The sequence below is a fragment of the Ovis aries genome, chromosome 8 (genome assembly GCF_016772045.2).
Source record: "Ovis aries strain OAR_USU_Benz2616 breed Rambouillet chromosome 8, ARS-UI_Ramb_v3.0, whole genome shotgun sequence".
Lineage (NCBI taxonomy): Eukaryota > Metazoa > Chordata > Mammalia > Artiodactyla > Bovidae > Ovis > Ovis aries.
In genome coordinates, this window is record NC_056061.1 from 25,548,929 (window position 1) to 25,564,362 (window position 15,434).

General features: G+C 41.4%; 1 protein-coding gene across 7 annotated transcripts in view; it reads left to right on the plus strand.

The window, feature by feature from the left end:
* LAMA4 (laminin subunit alpha 4) overlaps window positions 1-15,434 on the plus strand; it is a 144,687-nt gene that overhangs the window by 47,565 nt on the left and 81,688 nt on the right. For all 7 annotated transcript variants that reach the window (XM_042253295.2, XM_060419476.1, XM_004011190.6 and 4 more), the window contains 2 exons: window positions 3,889-3,969; window positions 15,003-15,217. In XM_042253295.2, the coding sequence (XP_042109229.1) occupies window positions 3,889-3,969; window positions 15,003-15,217 (296 nt within the window). The remainder of the gene's footprint in view (window positions 1-3,888; window positions 3,970-15,002; window positions 15,218-15,434) is intronic.

Here is a 15,434-nt window from a genome sequence, read left to right on the forward strand (position 1 = left end):
TGGCTTCATACGGGATGCTGAAGATAGTTCCCTGTGCTATATAATAGGATCTTGCTGTTTATCCACCTTATATGTAATAGTTCTCATCGGCTAACCCCAAACTCCCAGTCCATCCCTCTCCCACCCCTCTCAGGCCGCCTGACAACCACCAGTCTGTTCCCTATATCTGTGGATCAGTTTCTGTCCCATAGATAAGTTCATTTATGCCATATGTTCGATTCCACATATAAGTAATATCATCCCACACACTTTCTTATCAAGAGAAAAGAGATGACAGCCAAGTTTCCCCCTAACTGTTTTCCCCTTTATTGAATACCAGTATTGCCTAACATTTCACCTCATAGCTTGTGATTTGTTCAGAGCCTCTGATGAGTCTGGCAGGCAGTGCAGAAGTCAAAAGTTTTACAGTCCCATCTTTAGGAACCATTAAACTGCCTTAGCCCTTGCTTTGTGACTTTTCCTGTTCAGTGGTATTAATAATGTGTACAGAATGGATGGTACTGAGAGTGAGAGTGGAAAACTCAAACACTGTGTTCTGTTATTTTTATTCAAGCATGTCCTGATTTATGAGCTCCCTTTGCTTCATCTAGATACATTATTTAATTGTTCATTAATATTCTGCTCTCAAGCATGAGTCTTAACCATATCTGATGGCGTGTTCAGTGTGCCATTCCCTTACCGTGGTGTAGTTATTTTGTTAACTATGTTTACCTCCAACTTTCTAATAACGGGTTTCACTCATTCTCCCACATGAACAAAGTTGTTATATAGCATCATCTGCTCAAAGCAGGTTTATAAGATTAGAGCTGCAGTTTCTTTAGAAATTAACAGATGAATTAGAAAGGTAATCCCAAATTCTTCATTGTGTTGTCTGACTTTTGTACTTTTTTGCACCATACATATGACAATTACTTATCTAAATTATGTGACATTAATGCTTTGAAATATGAGGCTTCTGGAACCTCATTGGCTGAGAAGTCTTATCTATGTAAAATCAATAAATATTAATCAAGCACTTATGTGCCAATCATGTACTGGTTGTTGGTCACGGTTGTGAATAGAATGGTCAAAAACTCCTGCCTTCCTTAAAACAGATCAGATTGCAACAGTATTTTGACGCTTCTAAAGCATATGACCTTTTAATCTATGAGACAGATTATCCAGTGTCTTAGTTCATTAAGACGCTCTTTTGAAGACTGTTAATGCTTTTAAATAAAATAAGCAGAAACTTGCCAGTCGGGTAATGAGCTTCATGTCGTAAAAGAGAAAACACAGGTAGTTCCATAGGCACCAAGAAATACCATTTCCACCCATGTTCTTTCTCTGCTTGTGTGTGTAGATCTGAGTTCAAAAGAGCAATTGAGGGACTTAAAGAATGGATTGTGCAGTTAGGTACATATTCACAGATATAAAAACTGAAGTTTCTAGAGGACAGATTTGAGATGAAAAAACCTGTTGAAAATTCACACAAAAGCAAAAATATACAACCTATAAGTAAAGAACATATGTGAGAGTATGGAGGAATGGGGAAGGGTAGGAGAGAACTGCTTTCTCTGTAGTGGCAATAGTTCTACTTCCTGAATCCCTTCAGGGAGAAAACTGGCTCCAAAAAGCTGGGAGTAGTCTGCAATCCTAGAATAGGACAAATTGGCCTGGATCCTATAAAATGCTAGTCTTTGATCTGGCCTTATTATTGACTGAGTTAACTAATCTCAAATACTAATCAAATATCATATAAAATCAGACTCCCCACTGCCTCTTTCAGCTTTTCTTAAAATTCATATTGCTGCTTGCTATAAAAATCATTCATATTGGTGCTTTCTATAAAAATCATTCATATTGGTGCTTTCTATAAAAATCATTCATATTGGTGCTTTCTATAAAAATCATTCATATTGCTGCCTTCTATAAAAATCAAAGTGCCAGGACTTTTATTTGAGCTTTCAGAAAGGCACCATGTGTGGAATCTCAGTTCTGTTAGAAAGATACACCAGTTGAGCCTACAGACCCAGGATTTGGATCCCCAGTTACAAAAGCCACATCTGAAAGCAAGAAAGTGATGCTTGAGGGAGTTTTGCAAACAAACAGTGCTGAGTCTGTTTTCCTTTAAGTTCCCTGAGGGTTTTTCAAAAGCATAAGACTCCCTTCCACTTGGAGAGGGCACCATGGTTGTTAGTGTGGGCTGAGAAAGGCGCAGTGATTTCATTTCCCTAGCTCCAAACAGACTTTAGCCTAAGCAAAATGTAAACAGTTAATGCTGATGAAAAACAAAAACAGGAGCTCTCGATGGCCCTACTGCCCCTGCATCTCCCTCCACCAAGACCAGTGGTCACATAGCTGTTCCCAGGGTCCATTTACACAGAGCTCAGTTATTTATTTGGGGTTTGGCCAGACATCCTCCATGTCTACTAATAATTGCTCCAAGTAAGGAAAATGTCATCTGTTCATAACAGTAGGACGTTAGCTCAAAGAAGATAACTCCAGGCAGATATTTCATTCCTTCAAGCCATGGGTGGGCCAACTGGGTGGAACATCTTCAAAGAAATATGCATGTTCTGGATGCTTAACTGATGGTGTTTCTTTAAGGAGGCTGAGGAATAAGAACAAGAAAAATAAAGGATAAATGCCAAAGAAATGTAATTCATTGGAGTGTTTTTAACCAAACTGCTAGAGAAAATAAATTGTGTGTACTGCCTTTTACTGAGAAGCACATGTTGTTTTCTGATTGATTTTATAAATGTATTCACACAAAGCAAACATATCCATTTGCTTTCCTCCAAAGACCGTTAGGTCTTTGCTGATACATGCAGAAATGTGAGAATAGCAGGTCACACTCCATGGATTGTACACTGCCTAAGCCAAAACTAATTTAAAAGTCTTTAAAATGTTGTATACCATCTTCATAGGGATAGATTCCTGTCAATGTAGAATTTTCAAAACATATAGAGTAATATTCCATTTCCCTGCCTTGATAATTAAAATATTTATTCTGCTGAAACAGTGTTTGTTTGTTTTCTGTTCTGTGTCCTACTTTTTATTATCAAAAAAAGAAGAAGAATCAAGAGAGAGGGTTTCATGGACTAGAATCCTTTTACTGTGGGTCCTGTTTTTCTTTCTTTTTTTTATTTTAATTTTTATTTTATTTTACTTTACAATACTGTATTGGTTTTGCCGTACATTGACATGAATCTACCACAGGTGTACATGAGTTCCCAAACATGAACCCCCCTCCCACCTCCCACCCCATATCATCTCTCTGGATCTGAGTACTTGCTTTGTGACTTTGGTCAGTTAAGCCAGTCCCTGCACCCTTTATTCCCAACCCTTAAGGTACACATGAAAGAAATTAAACTTCTGTGGAGATTATAAAGCATAGTTTAGAACTGGCTCATGGTGTTGAAGAGTGAAAGAGAGCTAATGCAGGAAAAAAGAGGAAAACTTTGAACATCACAGAAAGTGATGGAAAAAAGAAAATTCTCATATGAATCTAAAATCACAGGTAAAATTTGCTTATTTTATATCCAGCATGTGGTTTAGACTTGCATTAAATACATACACACACACACACACACACACACACACACACACACACACACAAATATACGTTATGTTCTGCAAATTCCCACTGTTTCAAGTCAAAATAATGAAGTGCCTCTGTGCAAAAACAAATAAGGTAGACAGAACTGGTGTCACCAGTGGTGTGTCACTTTCTGTCTGAGCCTGATATTCTAAGCTTTCCTAAAAGGAGGGAGATTTAATTTAAATGAAGCAAGTGATCACACCCTATTGACCTTGAGGGGGACCAAGGTAGAGATGATCTAATCAAAATTAAGACAGCCTCTTCAGTGATGTATGGAATTGACTTCTAATATTCTCTTTCAATTCTAGTTTTGCAGAGTCCTGCTATAGGAAAAATGGAGCTGTTCGGTGTATTTGTAAAGAAAACTATGCTGGACCTAATTGTGAAAGGTAGGCTCCTAAATACCCCTATGCTCTGTGACGGTAAAAGGAAACTTCCTGTTTCCTACATTTATCAGTTCTGCCATGCTCTCATTCAGTAGGTCTTAAGAGACAATGAGGGATAGCATTTCAGAACCCTTTAGGGGAACTTTCCCAAACCCCATGCCATAGATACAACTATAAGAATGCTCCCTAAGGACTTCCCTCGTGGTCTAATGGATAAGAACCTGCCTGCCAATGCAGGGGACCACGGGTTCAGTCCCTGGATGGGGAAGAGCCCACATGCCACGGAGCAACTAAATCCGTGTGCCACAGCTACTGAAACCTGTGCTGTCTAGAGCCTGTGCTCCACAACAGGAGAAGCCACTGCAATGAGACGCCTGTGCACCACAGCTAGAGAGTAGCCCCCGCTCACCACAGCTAGAGAGAGCCCGAGCAGCAACAGAGACGCAGTGGAGTCAAAAGTTAATTAGTTTAAAAAAAAAAGATTGTTCCATAGGCGTCCATGGCTACATCACAGGATAAATGGGTAAGGAAAGAGGAAAATGAATGTCTGTATTTTGAAGAGATGGTTTTGGGAACCGTCCTTTCTCTCTCTCTCTCTCTCTCTCTCTCTCTCTCTCTCTGAGTACAATAATTAATGTCCAAAAGAGAGGGAGAAAGAGAGAAAGACTTCTTCAGGCATTCCTTTTTTTATTAACTGGTCGGTTAATACAGTGATGCATTGAAAAAGGCACAAACCTATTATTTAACCGATTTTTTATACCATTTCCTCTCCTGAAAAGTAATTCCATGAGTTCGGATTTTCTGAATGCCTTTTTTGGTATTTATACCTAACACTTTTTTAAGTTGCTTTGGGCTTTGCTCAAACAGGAAAGGACTTGGCAAGCAAGAGCGCACGGCTTCCCACCAAATGATTTCTGGCAAGATATTTCCCATCCTCCCTCAGCTGCTCACAGGTTTCTAAGATAAAAGGGCTTTCACTAAAAGAGTCTCACAGAGAGGCCTTATTTTTAACACAAATGCCATTAACCTCAGCTTCCCCATGTATTTAGGCAGCAAAATGATGCGCGGTGTCCTCAAGACAGGGAAGGAAGGGCCAGGAAGGACCAGTCAGACATCTAGTCCCATATCTCCATGGTCGTGGGGTGCTCGCTTCACACAGCACACTGCCTACTGCCCTGGGTGGGGCTCACAGACTCAGCCTAGGGTTCAAAAGGTAAACCTCAATTACCATTTCACATCCAAAGAAAACACCCTCCACCTCTCAAAGTGTTGCTCTGGAACTCTTTAGAAAAAGGCAGAGTGTCTATGGAATGTAGAAAACCTCTATATTTTGAGGAGATTGTTATTGTAATTGTTAAATATGCACAATATGGATAATTCTTTTGCTAAAAAGTTGTGGGATTTTCCCCCCTTTTACTGTGAGAGAAGAGGACTGTGAAAGCTAAGAGACCATGTGAATGTCATCCTTTAGGGGGACTGCTAGAGATGATCAGACGACCTTCAGCTGATGAATGTTGGTGACACGCTTATTCTGTATTTCTTTATGTGGGGACCCAGGAACGTGAACCATCTGATTTACTCATTATTTGGCTCCCCAGGGGTGTGAGAGGTTGTTTATCAGCCAGGGATGGAGCTTCTTCTCATCAGTGTCTGAGATTAAACTCAGTTTAGTCTGATAAGGATTGAGCAATATTACTGGCTAATGGGTGCTAGATGGCTCCTGAGAGGGGAATTAATAGTCTTAGAGTCCTGCTGACCGAACACACATTCCCCCAGAAGTGAAGTAATCTGGACCCCAAGGGCTCAGTTCTACACAATCACACAGGGGTGTGGATAGGGTTCTGTCAGCAACAGCGGGGGGCCTGCCACAAGACAGCATGTACCCTCAGACATGGAGCTGTGGGTGATAAATCCCCCGGCACACATTGGAGGCTCCTGGAGCTTGGCATTAATCAGCAAGGCTCAGTGAGCTCTGCTGCTTAGCTGGACCTGGATTGATAGGATGGAGGAGAGATCACCAGTTTGGGAGGTAGAAGTAAAGTGCTGAGATGTAGCATCAGCCTGGCTGAGTCCATCTCTCAGCTTTGGATTCCTTTGTGATCTCTTTGTGATCCTCCTGGGTAAGTTATTTGGTCTCTATATGGCAATTTCCACGTCTCTAGAAAGGAAAAAAATGAAAAATATCCACCTCATAAGACTGCCGTGAGGAGTACTGTGAAGTTCTTAGTATGGCACCTGAGACTTAATAAATGCTCGATAGTAATTAACTGGTGACAGTGTGCGTCATTGTGCCTATTGTCCTGTTTCCACCACTTGCATAATGTGTGCTTGGGACCAGTTGGCTTGTTTCCCTAAATCTCAGTTTCCTTAACTAGAAACAGTGCCTTTACTATGATTGTCTCTTGTGTCCTCTCTCAGCCTCATAACTACCCCTAGAGGTGCTCATATTTTATCATTTTGCAGGTGAACCAGGATTTGGAAAATTTGGGCTAAGCATTTGTATTTTTCTCCCATTCTGCTTTTCCCAAATGTCTTCCTAAGAGTCTCCTGTTTTAAACATTGATGATTAATGAGCTAGATGAACTTCTGATGTGGGGGAGAAAAATGTTTAATCTGTTGACAATTCTCTTTGACAGGAGGTTACATCTACAGGGGCTGTTCTAAGGCCTTTCATCTGCTTTGGGGGAGGATCACTTAGAATAAATTTCTCCATATTTCCTGTCCATCCTTCCTCATACCCTGCTCTTTTAAAGAGAATGTACTGAGGTCTTTTGCATTAAAAATTGACCTGATAATCCAGGGAACTCTTCCTCAAAATATAACACGGAAACAGATTGTAGTGGAGTGGGTAGGGATGTGATATAGGTACAATACGGTCTCTTGTCCTCAATGAAGTCAAAGCTAGGGGAGAAGACAAACCTCAAAAGCACTGATTGCCAGACAGAAAAAAGGAAATGCTAAAGAGAAGGCTAGCAGAGGCTCTTCACAACTGTAGTGAAAGGAGAGATTTCCTTCCCATGGAGGGGCTGAGTCATCTCACAGGAGGTGGCCTCAACCGCTTGTGATTTCTTTGACTCTGAAACTGAGGGGAGGGGGGCCTCTGTTTTGAGTTTAATCATCAGATTGTTAAATTTTTCCAGTTAAATTTCATCTAATATGTTTTCAGTTAATTTGTAAACTTCATCTAATATGTTTCAGTTAATTTGTAAACATCTTTTCAAAATATGTAGCTGGTTTGTATGGATATCTATCTCATTCGTCCAAACAAGAACACACTGGGTGTTTCTCTACTTAGAAATCATTTAATCAAAGGTGGTTTTCAAGTCTGACTTTGTGTATGTATCTCCTGGAAACCTTTGGATTCCCAGGCCCTGCCTAAACTCCTCTGTGCCCCACTGAAAAGAGACCTTTCAGGTGAGGCTGGGGGACCCATATTTTGACTCCCCATTGGGTTCTCACAGCAATCGTCTCACTGGCTTGTGAACTACTGCTGTTTCAACCTTCGATACCGCACCCACAGACTATAAAATAGTGTTTCCCAAACTGGGACACAAGAGCCACAGGTGTCCTTGGAAATATTTGTGGAGGTTCATGGGTTCTCTGTGAGTTTTTTCTTAATTTTGTGTTTTATTTCAGTGATAATCCCGAGGGAAAAAAAGTTCACTGAAACATGTTCTATATATTCTGTAGTACCATGTTATAATAGAGGAGGATCTATCTGCCTCAGAGCGAAGGAGAAAATAATGGCTGATGGTGTGTCAGTAAGACATTACAGACAGCTGGAGGCCCAAAGACATGACACTGAGGCAAACTGAGTCACCATACAGCAGAAGATAAGAAGAAGAGGTGCCAAGAATACCAGAAGAACTGTACAAAAACATCTTAATGACCCAGATAACTATGGTGGAGTGATCAGTCACCTAGAGCCAGACATCCTGGAATGCAAAGTCAAGTGGACTTTACGAAACCTCACTACGAACAAAGTGAGTGGAGGTAATGGAATTCCACTTGAGGTATTTCAAAATCCTAAAAGATGATGCTTTTAAAGTGCTGTACTCAATATGCCAGCAAATTTGGAAAACTTAGCAGTGGCCACAGGACTGAAAAAGGTCAGTTTTCATTCCAGTCCCCAAAGAAAGGCAATGCCAAAGAATGTTCAAACTACTGCACAATTTACACTCATCTCACATGCTAGCAAAGTAATACTTAAAATTCTCCAAGCCAGGCTTCAACAGTACATGAACCATGAATTTCCTGATGTTCAAGCTGCTTTTAGAAAAGGCAGAGGAACCAGAGATCAAATTGCCAAGATCCATTGGATCATAGAAAAAGCAAAAGAGTTCCAGAAAACATCTACTTCTTTATTGACTATGCCAAAGCCTTTGACTGTGTGGATCACAACAAACTGTGGAAAACTCTTCAAGAGATGGGAATACCAGACCACCTTACCTGCCTCCTGAGAAATCTGTATGTAGGTCAAGAAGCAACAGTTAGAACTGGACATGGAACAATAGACTGGTTCCAAATCAGGAAAGGAATAAGTCAAGGCTATATATTGTCACCATGCTTATTTAACTTGACTACCCTGGTGGCTCAGATGGTAAAGTGTCTGTCTACAATGCGGGAGACCTGGGTTCGATCCCTGGGTCAGGAAGTTCCCTGGAGAAGGAAAAGGCAACACATTCCAGTACTCTTGCCTAGAAAATCCCATGGACGGAGGAGCCTGGTGTCCATGGGGTCGCAAAGAGTCAGACATGACTGAGTGACTTCACTTTTATTTAACTTATATGCAGAGTACATCATGCAAAATGCCAGGCTGGATGAAGTACAAGCTGGAATCCAGATTGCTGGGAGAAATATCAATAACCTCAGATAAACAGATGGCACAACCCTGATGGCAGAAAGCGAAAAACTAAAGAACGTCTTGATGAAAGTGGAAGAGGAGAGTGAAAAAGTTGGCTTAAAACTCAACATTCAGAAAACTAAGATCATGGCATCAAGTCCCATCACTTCATGGCAAATAGATAGGGAAACAATGAAAACAGTGACAGACTTTATTTTGGGGAGCTCCAAAATCACTACAGATGGTGACTGCTGCCATGAAATTAAAATAGGCTTACTCCTTGGAAGAAAAGTTTTGACCAACATAGACAGTGTATTAAAAAGCAGAGACATTACTTTGCCAACAGAGGTCCATATAGTCAAAACTATGGTTTTTCCAGTAGTCGTGTATGGATGTGAGAGTTGGACTATAAAGAAGGCTGAGCGCCAAAGAATTGATGCTTTTGAACTGTGGTGTTGGAAAAGACTCTTGAGAGTCCCTTGGACTGCAAAGAAATCAGTTCTAAATATTCATTGGAAGGAATGATGCTGAAGCTGAAACTCCAATACTCTGGCCACCTGATGTGAATAACTGACTCATTGGAAAAGACCCTGATGGTAGGAAAGATTGAAAGCGGGAGGAGAAGGGGACGACAGAGGACAAGATGGCTGGATGGCATCACCGACTCAATGGACATGAGTTTGAGCAAGCTCCAGAAGTTGGTGATGGACAGGGAAGCCTGGAAAACTGCAGTCCATGGGGTCACAAAGAGTTGGACACGACTGGGCAACTGAGCTGAACTGAACTGAGTCCTCACACAGCACAGGGCAGGTCATGCATGCTGCAGTCCAACAGCCCTCTACCATGTCACATTGCAAATGGCCATTCAGTTGCAACAACATCATCTATTGCCTGAATGATGCTGTTAATTTGAATTTGATTCATTTTATAGTTTTGTTGTGTTTTATTTGGAAAATTTATTCTGGTTTTTCAAAATATATAAGAGTCATAGAGATAAAGAGTTACTACTTAGTTTTCTGTTTGAAGTATTTAAGGATGATTTAAGTGAACACTGGAAGAGATAGTCTATATAAATGTTTTCCTTTTCACAAGGATGCATACAACATACATGTTTGCTCAACACTGGTCTAAAATAGGAAAGACATGAGCCTCTTTAGTACTGTGTAAAATAGCTCAAACATGCCAGTCTTCCCAGTAAGGTCCAAGTTATTTAGCCTACTCTGGGCCCTGCCTGTCTTTTCCCAAAGCCCTTTCTCACCTCATAGTTTAAACTCCCCTTACTGGACCTGCTGCTCTTAACACCCACTGGGTCAGCTGTAGAGCTTACCACATATTGTTGCATTTAGATGACGATCATGGTGATAATGGTAAAAATAATCAGTAATATTTACTAGTGCTTACTGTATGCCAGATACTATTGTCAGCACTTTCTTTGCAGGCAATGAAACATTTAAACCTCAAAGAAAAATCCTATGAGATAGCATTTTCATCCTTATTTACAGAGAAAGAAAGTGAGACACAGAGAGGTTAATCCACTTGTTCAAAGTCAAACAATTTTTAAAAATCTCTTTGAACTGTGAGCTTCTCAACAGTAGTGTCTTATTTATGTCTCTCTTCATTCTTCCCCCATTAAAGTATCTAGAATATTGTAGGCACTGAGTTACATTTGTTTCAGTAATGCTTCTTTAAAACTTTTTTACTAAAAAACCCCAGAACTTTTATTATTCCTTTTAGAAGACTCCATGCAGTGACAAGAGTCAGACATTTCTTGCACCATTTGACACCCTACTTCTCACCCCATGCCTGGAAAATCAAAGATCCAGAATTGAATAGAGGTTGCAAATGTAGGTTATCTTCTGAGGCAAATAATTATAAAATGAACAATCATATGGACAGGAGTTTTGAATCTCATTCTCATTCAGAGTGACCTTCCCTCTGCTCCTAAGTAGTGCATTTTATTTAAAGATGGAGGGGCCTGAGACTCAGATCCTTGAGATTTAATCTAAGGTCACACAACCCTCATTGTTGAATGAAGAGTTTTCAGTTATTCAACATATATGATATCCATGCTCTAAGTAATCCATATTGTCTCTTGTGGCAGCTTTAACAGTGTACTTTCATCCATTCAGCTCTTTGAGGAACTGAGAGACATGCTGAAACCATATGAGGATTTATTAGGTGCCTCTTATTGCTTAAGGATCAGGAAAGAAGAATGGGGCAAATTAAAGTAGATTTAAGGGAATCTGAAAATCTAACAGGAAAGGCCAAACATAATATCATCAGAGACCATGATGAGGACAGTGACAATGATTTTGATAATGACCTTGAAGTTAGAAAAAAATAAGAGGAAGCTAACATTTATTGAGGATTCTATTATGATTCAGGTTTCCGAGGTGGCGCAGTGGTAAAGAATCTGCCTGCCAGGGCAGGAGACTCAGGTTCGATCCGTGGGTTGGGAAGATCCCCTAGGGTAGGAAATGTATTCTTGCTGGGAATATCCCATGGACAGAGGGGCCTGGAGGGCTACGACCCATGGGCTCACAAAGAGTCAGACGCAACTAAACTCGCACCATATTATGATTTGGTGATTTAGTCTGATCCTTTATGCAGGCATCATGTTTTACAAACTTAAGCTGTCAGACCTGTTATCTGTACAAGATTCTTCTTATAAGCCCTACTCTTGCCTGCTCCATTTCTGGATTCTTACCCTGTGACCTGGAATGGGTTACTTATATTCCCCTAGCTTTAGTTCCCAGTCTTTGGTGGAGAAGTGGAGAGCATTTATCTGGCACCTACTATGTAACAGATACTTTTTTTCTTTGTTTAATTTAACCCAAATGACTATAGAGCCATGTCCTCCTCAGAAAAGCTTCTGTGCCACCTGGGCTGGGAATTTTGGCACCTTTGATAAAGGCATTCAGTGAGGGCTAGAATGTAGCCCTGGGAAGAGAAACAAAGGAGAAAGAGCAGAGGACAGGGAAAACACTACAAAAACTCCCCAAATAATAGTTTTTCGTCAAGAATTTTTTTTTTTACCAAAATGTTTTTTCCAAAAAGCCTATCTTTTTTCCCCCCATTTTGCCAAATGATATGATTACTGACTGAAATAACAAAGTTCATATGTCACTGTTTTTTCATTTGCTTTGTATATTTATCAGCTCTATTTTCTCTGAGTGAATTAAGTCATTAGTATAACTAGAAATGAAATTACGGAAGCAAATAAAAGTGCACCAGTCCTGGGTACCTGGACTCCTGTGTTGACTCTGAATCCAATTCCTGGTCCTTTTGTATCCTTTGTAATTTACTCTTTGAGGGCAGGAATTAGGCATATTAATAGATGGCATTTGATTACTCACCTGTTATATCATTAATGGCTTAATTAGTTGTCTCATTAATGCCATACTTGTGGAATGGAAAGAGTATAAAGTTGGGAGTCCCACTTGATGCTTGAGCCATGTAGTGGTGAACCAGTCATCCAGCTTCTTCATCGTCTGGTTTCCTCATCTATAAACTTGGAGTCAGAGAGGGCTTAGTACAAAACCTTTGCGTTCTCAAGCTATAACATCTGTAGGGTTGAAGTTGGGACTGTGACTTCAGAGTTGCCTTTGAGACTGCCACCAAAAGATGTTCTTGAAATTCAAAGTAACTCAAAGTAGGTCTCTACTGTGGTTGAGATTCTGACTTAGAGAAGAGAGAGTTTGGTTTTTCTCTTGTATAAAACCAGGAGACTGCCTATGGAGATCAAAAACAGTGGAATCAAACAGAGGAAAGAAAGTAACTGGCATCTGGCTTCTGTGAGCGTGGACAAGTCTGTTCACTCCCGGGCCTCGGGCTCCCAGTTGCACACTGAGGAGGCAGATCCGCATCCCATTTTAGTGAGCCTAAGAATCCTAGTATTCTGTTTGGTGGATTGCAGCCCAGGATAGTAATTCAATCCAACCGTGAGTTCCACAGAGGAATGATGTTTGCTAACTTGGGGACCAGAGGGCCTGTAAACTAGAGGTACAGAGACATAAGTATGAATAACAAAATGTATCAAACATTTCCTCTTGGTGGATTGTGTGGCACTTAACATTCATTCTTATCTTCTTCATGGTCCTCGGTATCTAGAGTTTGTATAATTATGCCTAATTCCTTTCCTGTTCTTTCAGTGCATAGGCTGTGTGTTTTTCCTCTTCCTGTCTCTCCATGCCTTACACAAATAGACATGAATTGCCCTTCTGTTGGTTGAATTCACTCATTCATGTAAAGCAGCAGCAGTGTGATCCAGGGTGGAATGAAGAAAAGAACATCAGGGTTAGAGGGTCTGGGTCATATGCTGTCACTTCCTGGCTGTGCGAGACTGGGAAATCAAACTAGCCTCTCAACCTCAAAACGCCAGGCCTGGGTGCCCTCCCTCCTGGGTGTCTGTGGTAATTAAATAAACTTATCTAGTCGAAGCCATGAGATGCAATGCAAGTGACTGAACATACACCATCATTATGATTACATCAAAAAACTGAGACAGGAATAAAGCCTGGGAAAACATACGCAAAATGTTGAACAGTGATTTTGTTAAGGTCTTGGGATTACAGGGGTGATCTTTTTTTTTTTTTTAGTTTCTCTGTTTTTCAAATGTTCTGAATCATAATTCTTTTGCTTTAAACGGTGGCCTTTAAAAATGTGGTGTCTTATTATTACTGGCTGGGTCTTATTGGTTTCCTTGGAAAGTCTTGCTTTCCACTCCCAAGGCCAAGGTTCCACCCGAGGCCTTCCCCACCCAATCCCGGTCTCCTATTCCAGCCCACGGTCCATCCTGAACTCTTATGCCAACACTGGCTTCACTCACCATTACTTTTATCACACATGAAAACCTTCACTGGCTCTCTTCCTTTTTCTCTGTCTTCAAAACTGACTCCTGTGCCCAACCTTCAGTCCCATGATGATGCAGCTGCACATTCTTTCCAGCCACTCCCAAAGCTGCTTCAGCCCACCTTAGCCAGTCTTCAACACCAATTTAGGGGACAATAGCCAGCCAGAAAATGTGTATATTGGCTCAAACAGTATTCTTACAAAGTTTGAAGCAACCTTTAAAAACTAAGATTTCACATACGAATCCAAATTTCAACATTTCCTTTAAAAACAGTAAGATTTACCGGACAGATCATTCCCTCACAGGTACAGTGTGGAAACAGTTGATAGGAGCTGAGAAGCGCCTGCCCCCTCAGATGAGGCCTGTGGTCCCATCACGCTCAGCAGGGCTTCTGCTGGCCTACAGGTTACCTTTTGGAAACAGTAAAGAAAGGTATTTTTCCTCTGGGTAGAGGCAGCCCCACCCAGAGTGCGCAACTTGGCAAAGCCAGCAAAGGCTGGAAAGATATCAGTCTCTACTCTCCAACTGGGCTGGATTCTCTTCATTAAGGGCCAGCTGGCATGACCATAGGCGTCAGCTCTGCCCCCACAACAAATGCAGCTAGGTATCTGGTCTCTGTAGGCTTATATATCTAAAACCTACAGAGTAATGGCCATCTGGCTCCAACTCCACTTATCTGTGGGACTCCCTCAGCTCTGCCCTCTGCTTCATCTCCACACTGTCTTCTTTCAGTCACAGGATGGCTGCCAGAGCCAGTCATGCTGCCTGCCTCTTTATTCACTTGCGGATGGAGAGAATGCCGTCACAAAGCCCTCAAACAGCCCAAGCTCCACTCCAATTGAATCACTCCTGTGCCAAACCATTTTGACTGGGACAGTGCCAGGCACTGATTGGCTCAGGTTTAGTATCAGAACAATCACTCTGGCAAGGTGGAATATATGCCAGTGATTCTCAGTAAAGGTATTATTAAAATTTTGTCCAGAACAATTCTTAGCTGTGCCCTAGTGGCAAATCTCATGCCACATTTAGCGTATCTAGTACCACCATCCTATGGCAGCAGTGCATCCCAGTCATTGGGGTGTGACCACAAATGCCCACAAACTGGTTATAGCCAGACACTCCTGCACCTGAAGGTCTTGCTGAACTGACCGGGCTGGAACACAATGGAGAAGGGTAGTTCCTTAGAAAACAAAGTCCAGTTCTATAGGAAGGTGGGAGAGGGGGGATTAATTCTGGGAGAACAGTCCAAAGAGATTCATTATAGTTTCTTCTAGGTAGGAAAGAAGACAAAAAGGAAGAAAACTATGGATGCTCAATTTTTAACATGTGATTCCCCTTCAGGTGTGCTCCTGGTTACTATGGAAACCCCTTGCTGATCGGAAGCACTTGTAAGAAATGTGACTGCAGTGGGAATTCAGATCCTAACCTGATCTTTGAAGATTGTGATGAGGTCACTGGCCAGTGTAGGAATTGCTTACGCAACACCACTGGATTCAAGTGTGAACGGTGCGCACCTGGGTACTATGGAGATGCGAGGAGAGCCAAGAACTGTGCAGGTACAGTGCTGTGCACATGACTGCAGCCACCCGACGGGCGCACGTGTGATAGGAGCAGGCCAAGTGGATTTCTCTTGGGGACATACTGCAGTTACCCCCTTGACACTTTTCCAGGGTAATATGGAGGCTCAAGGTATGCATCCCACATTCATAGGGGTAGATATTTTTGTCACGACTAGTGTATCTTAGCTCACGGGTAGAGTGGACCGTGAGACAC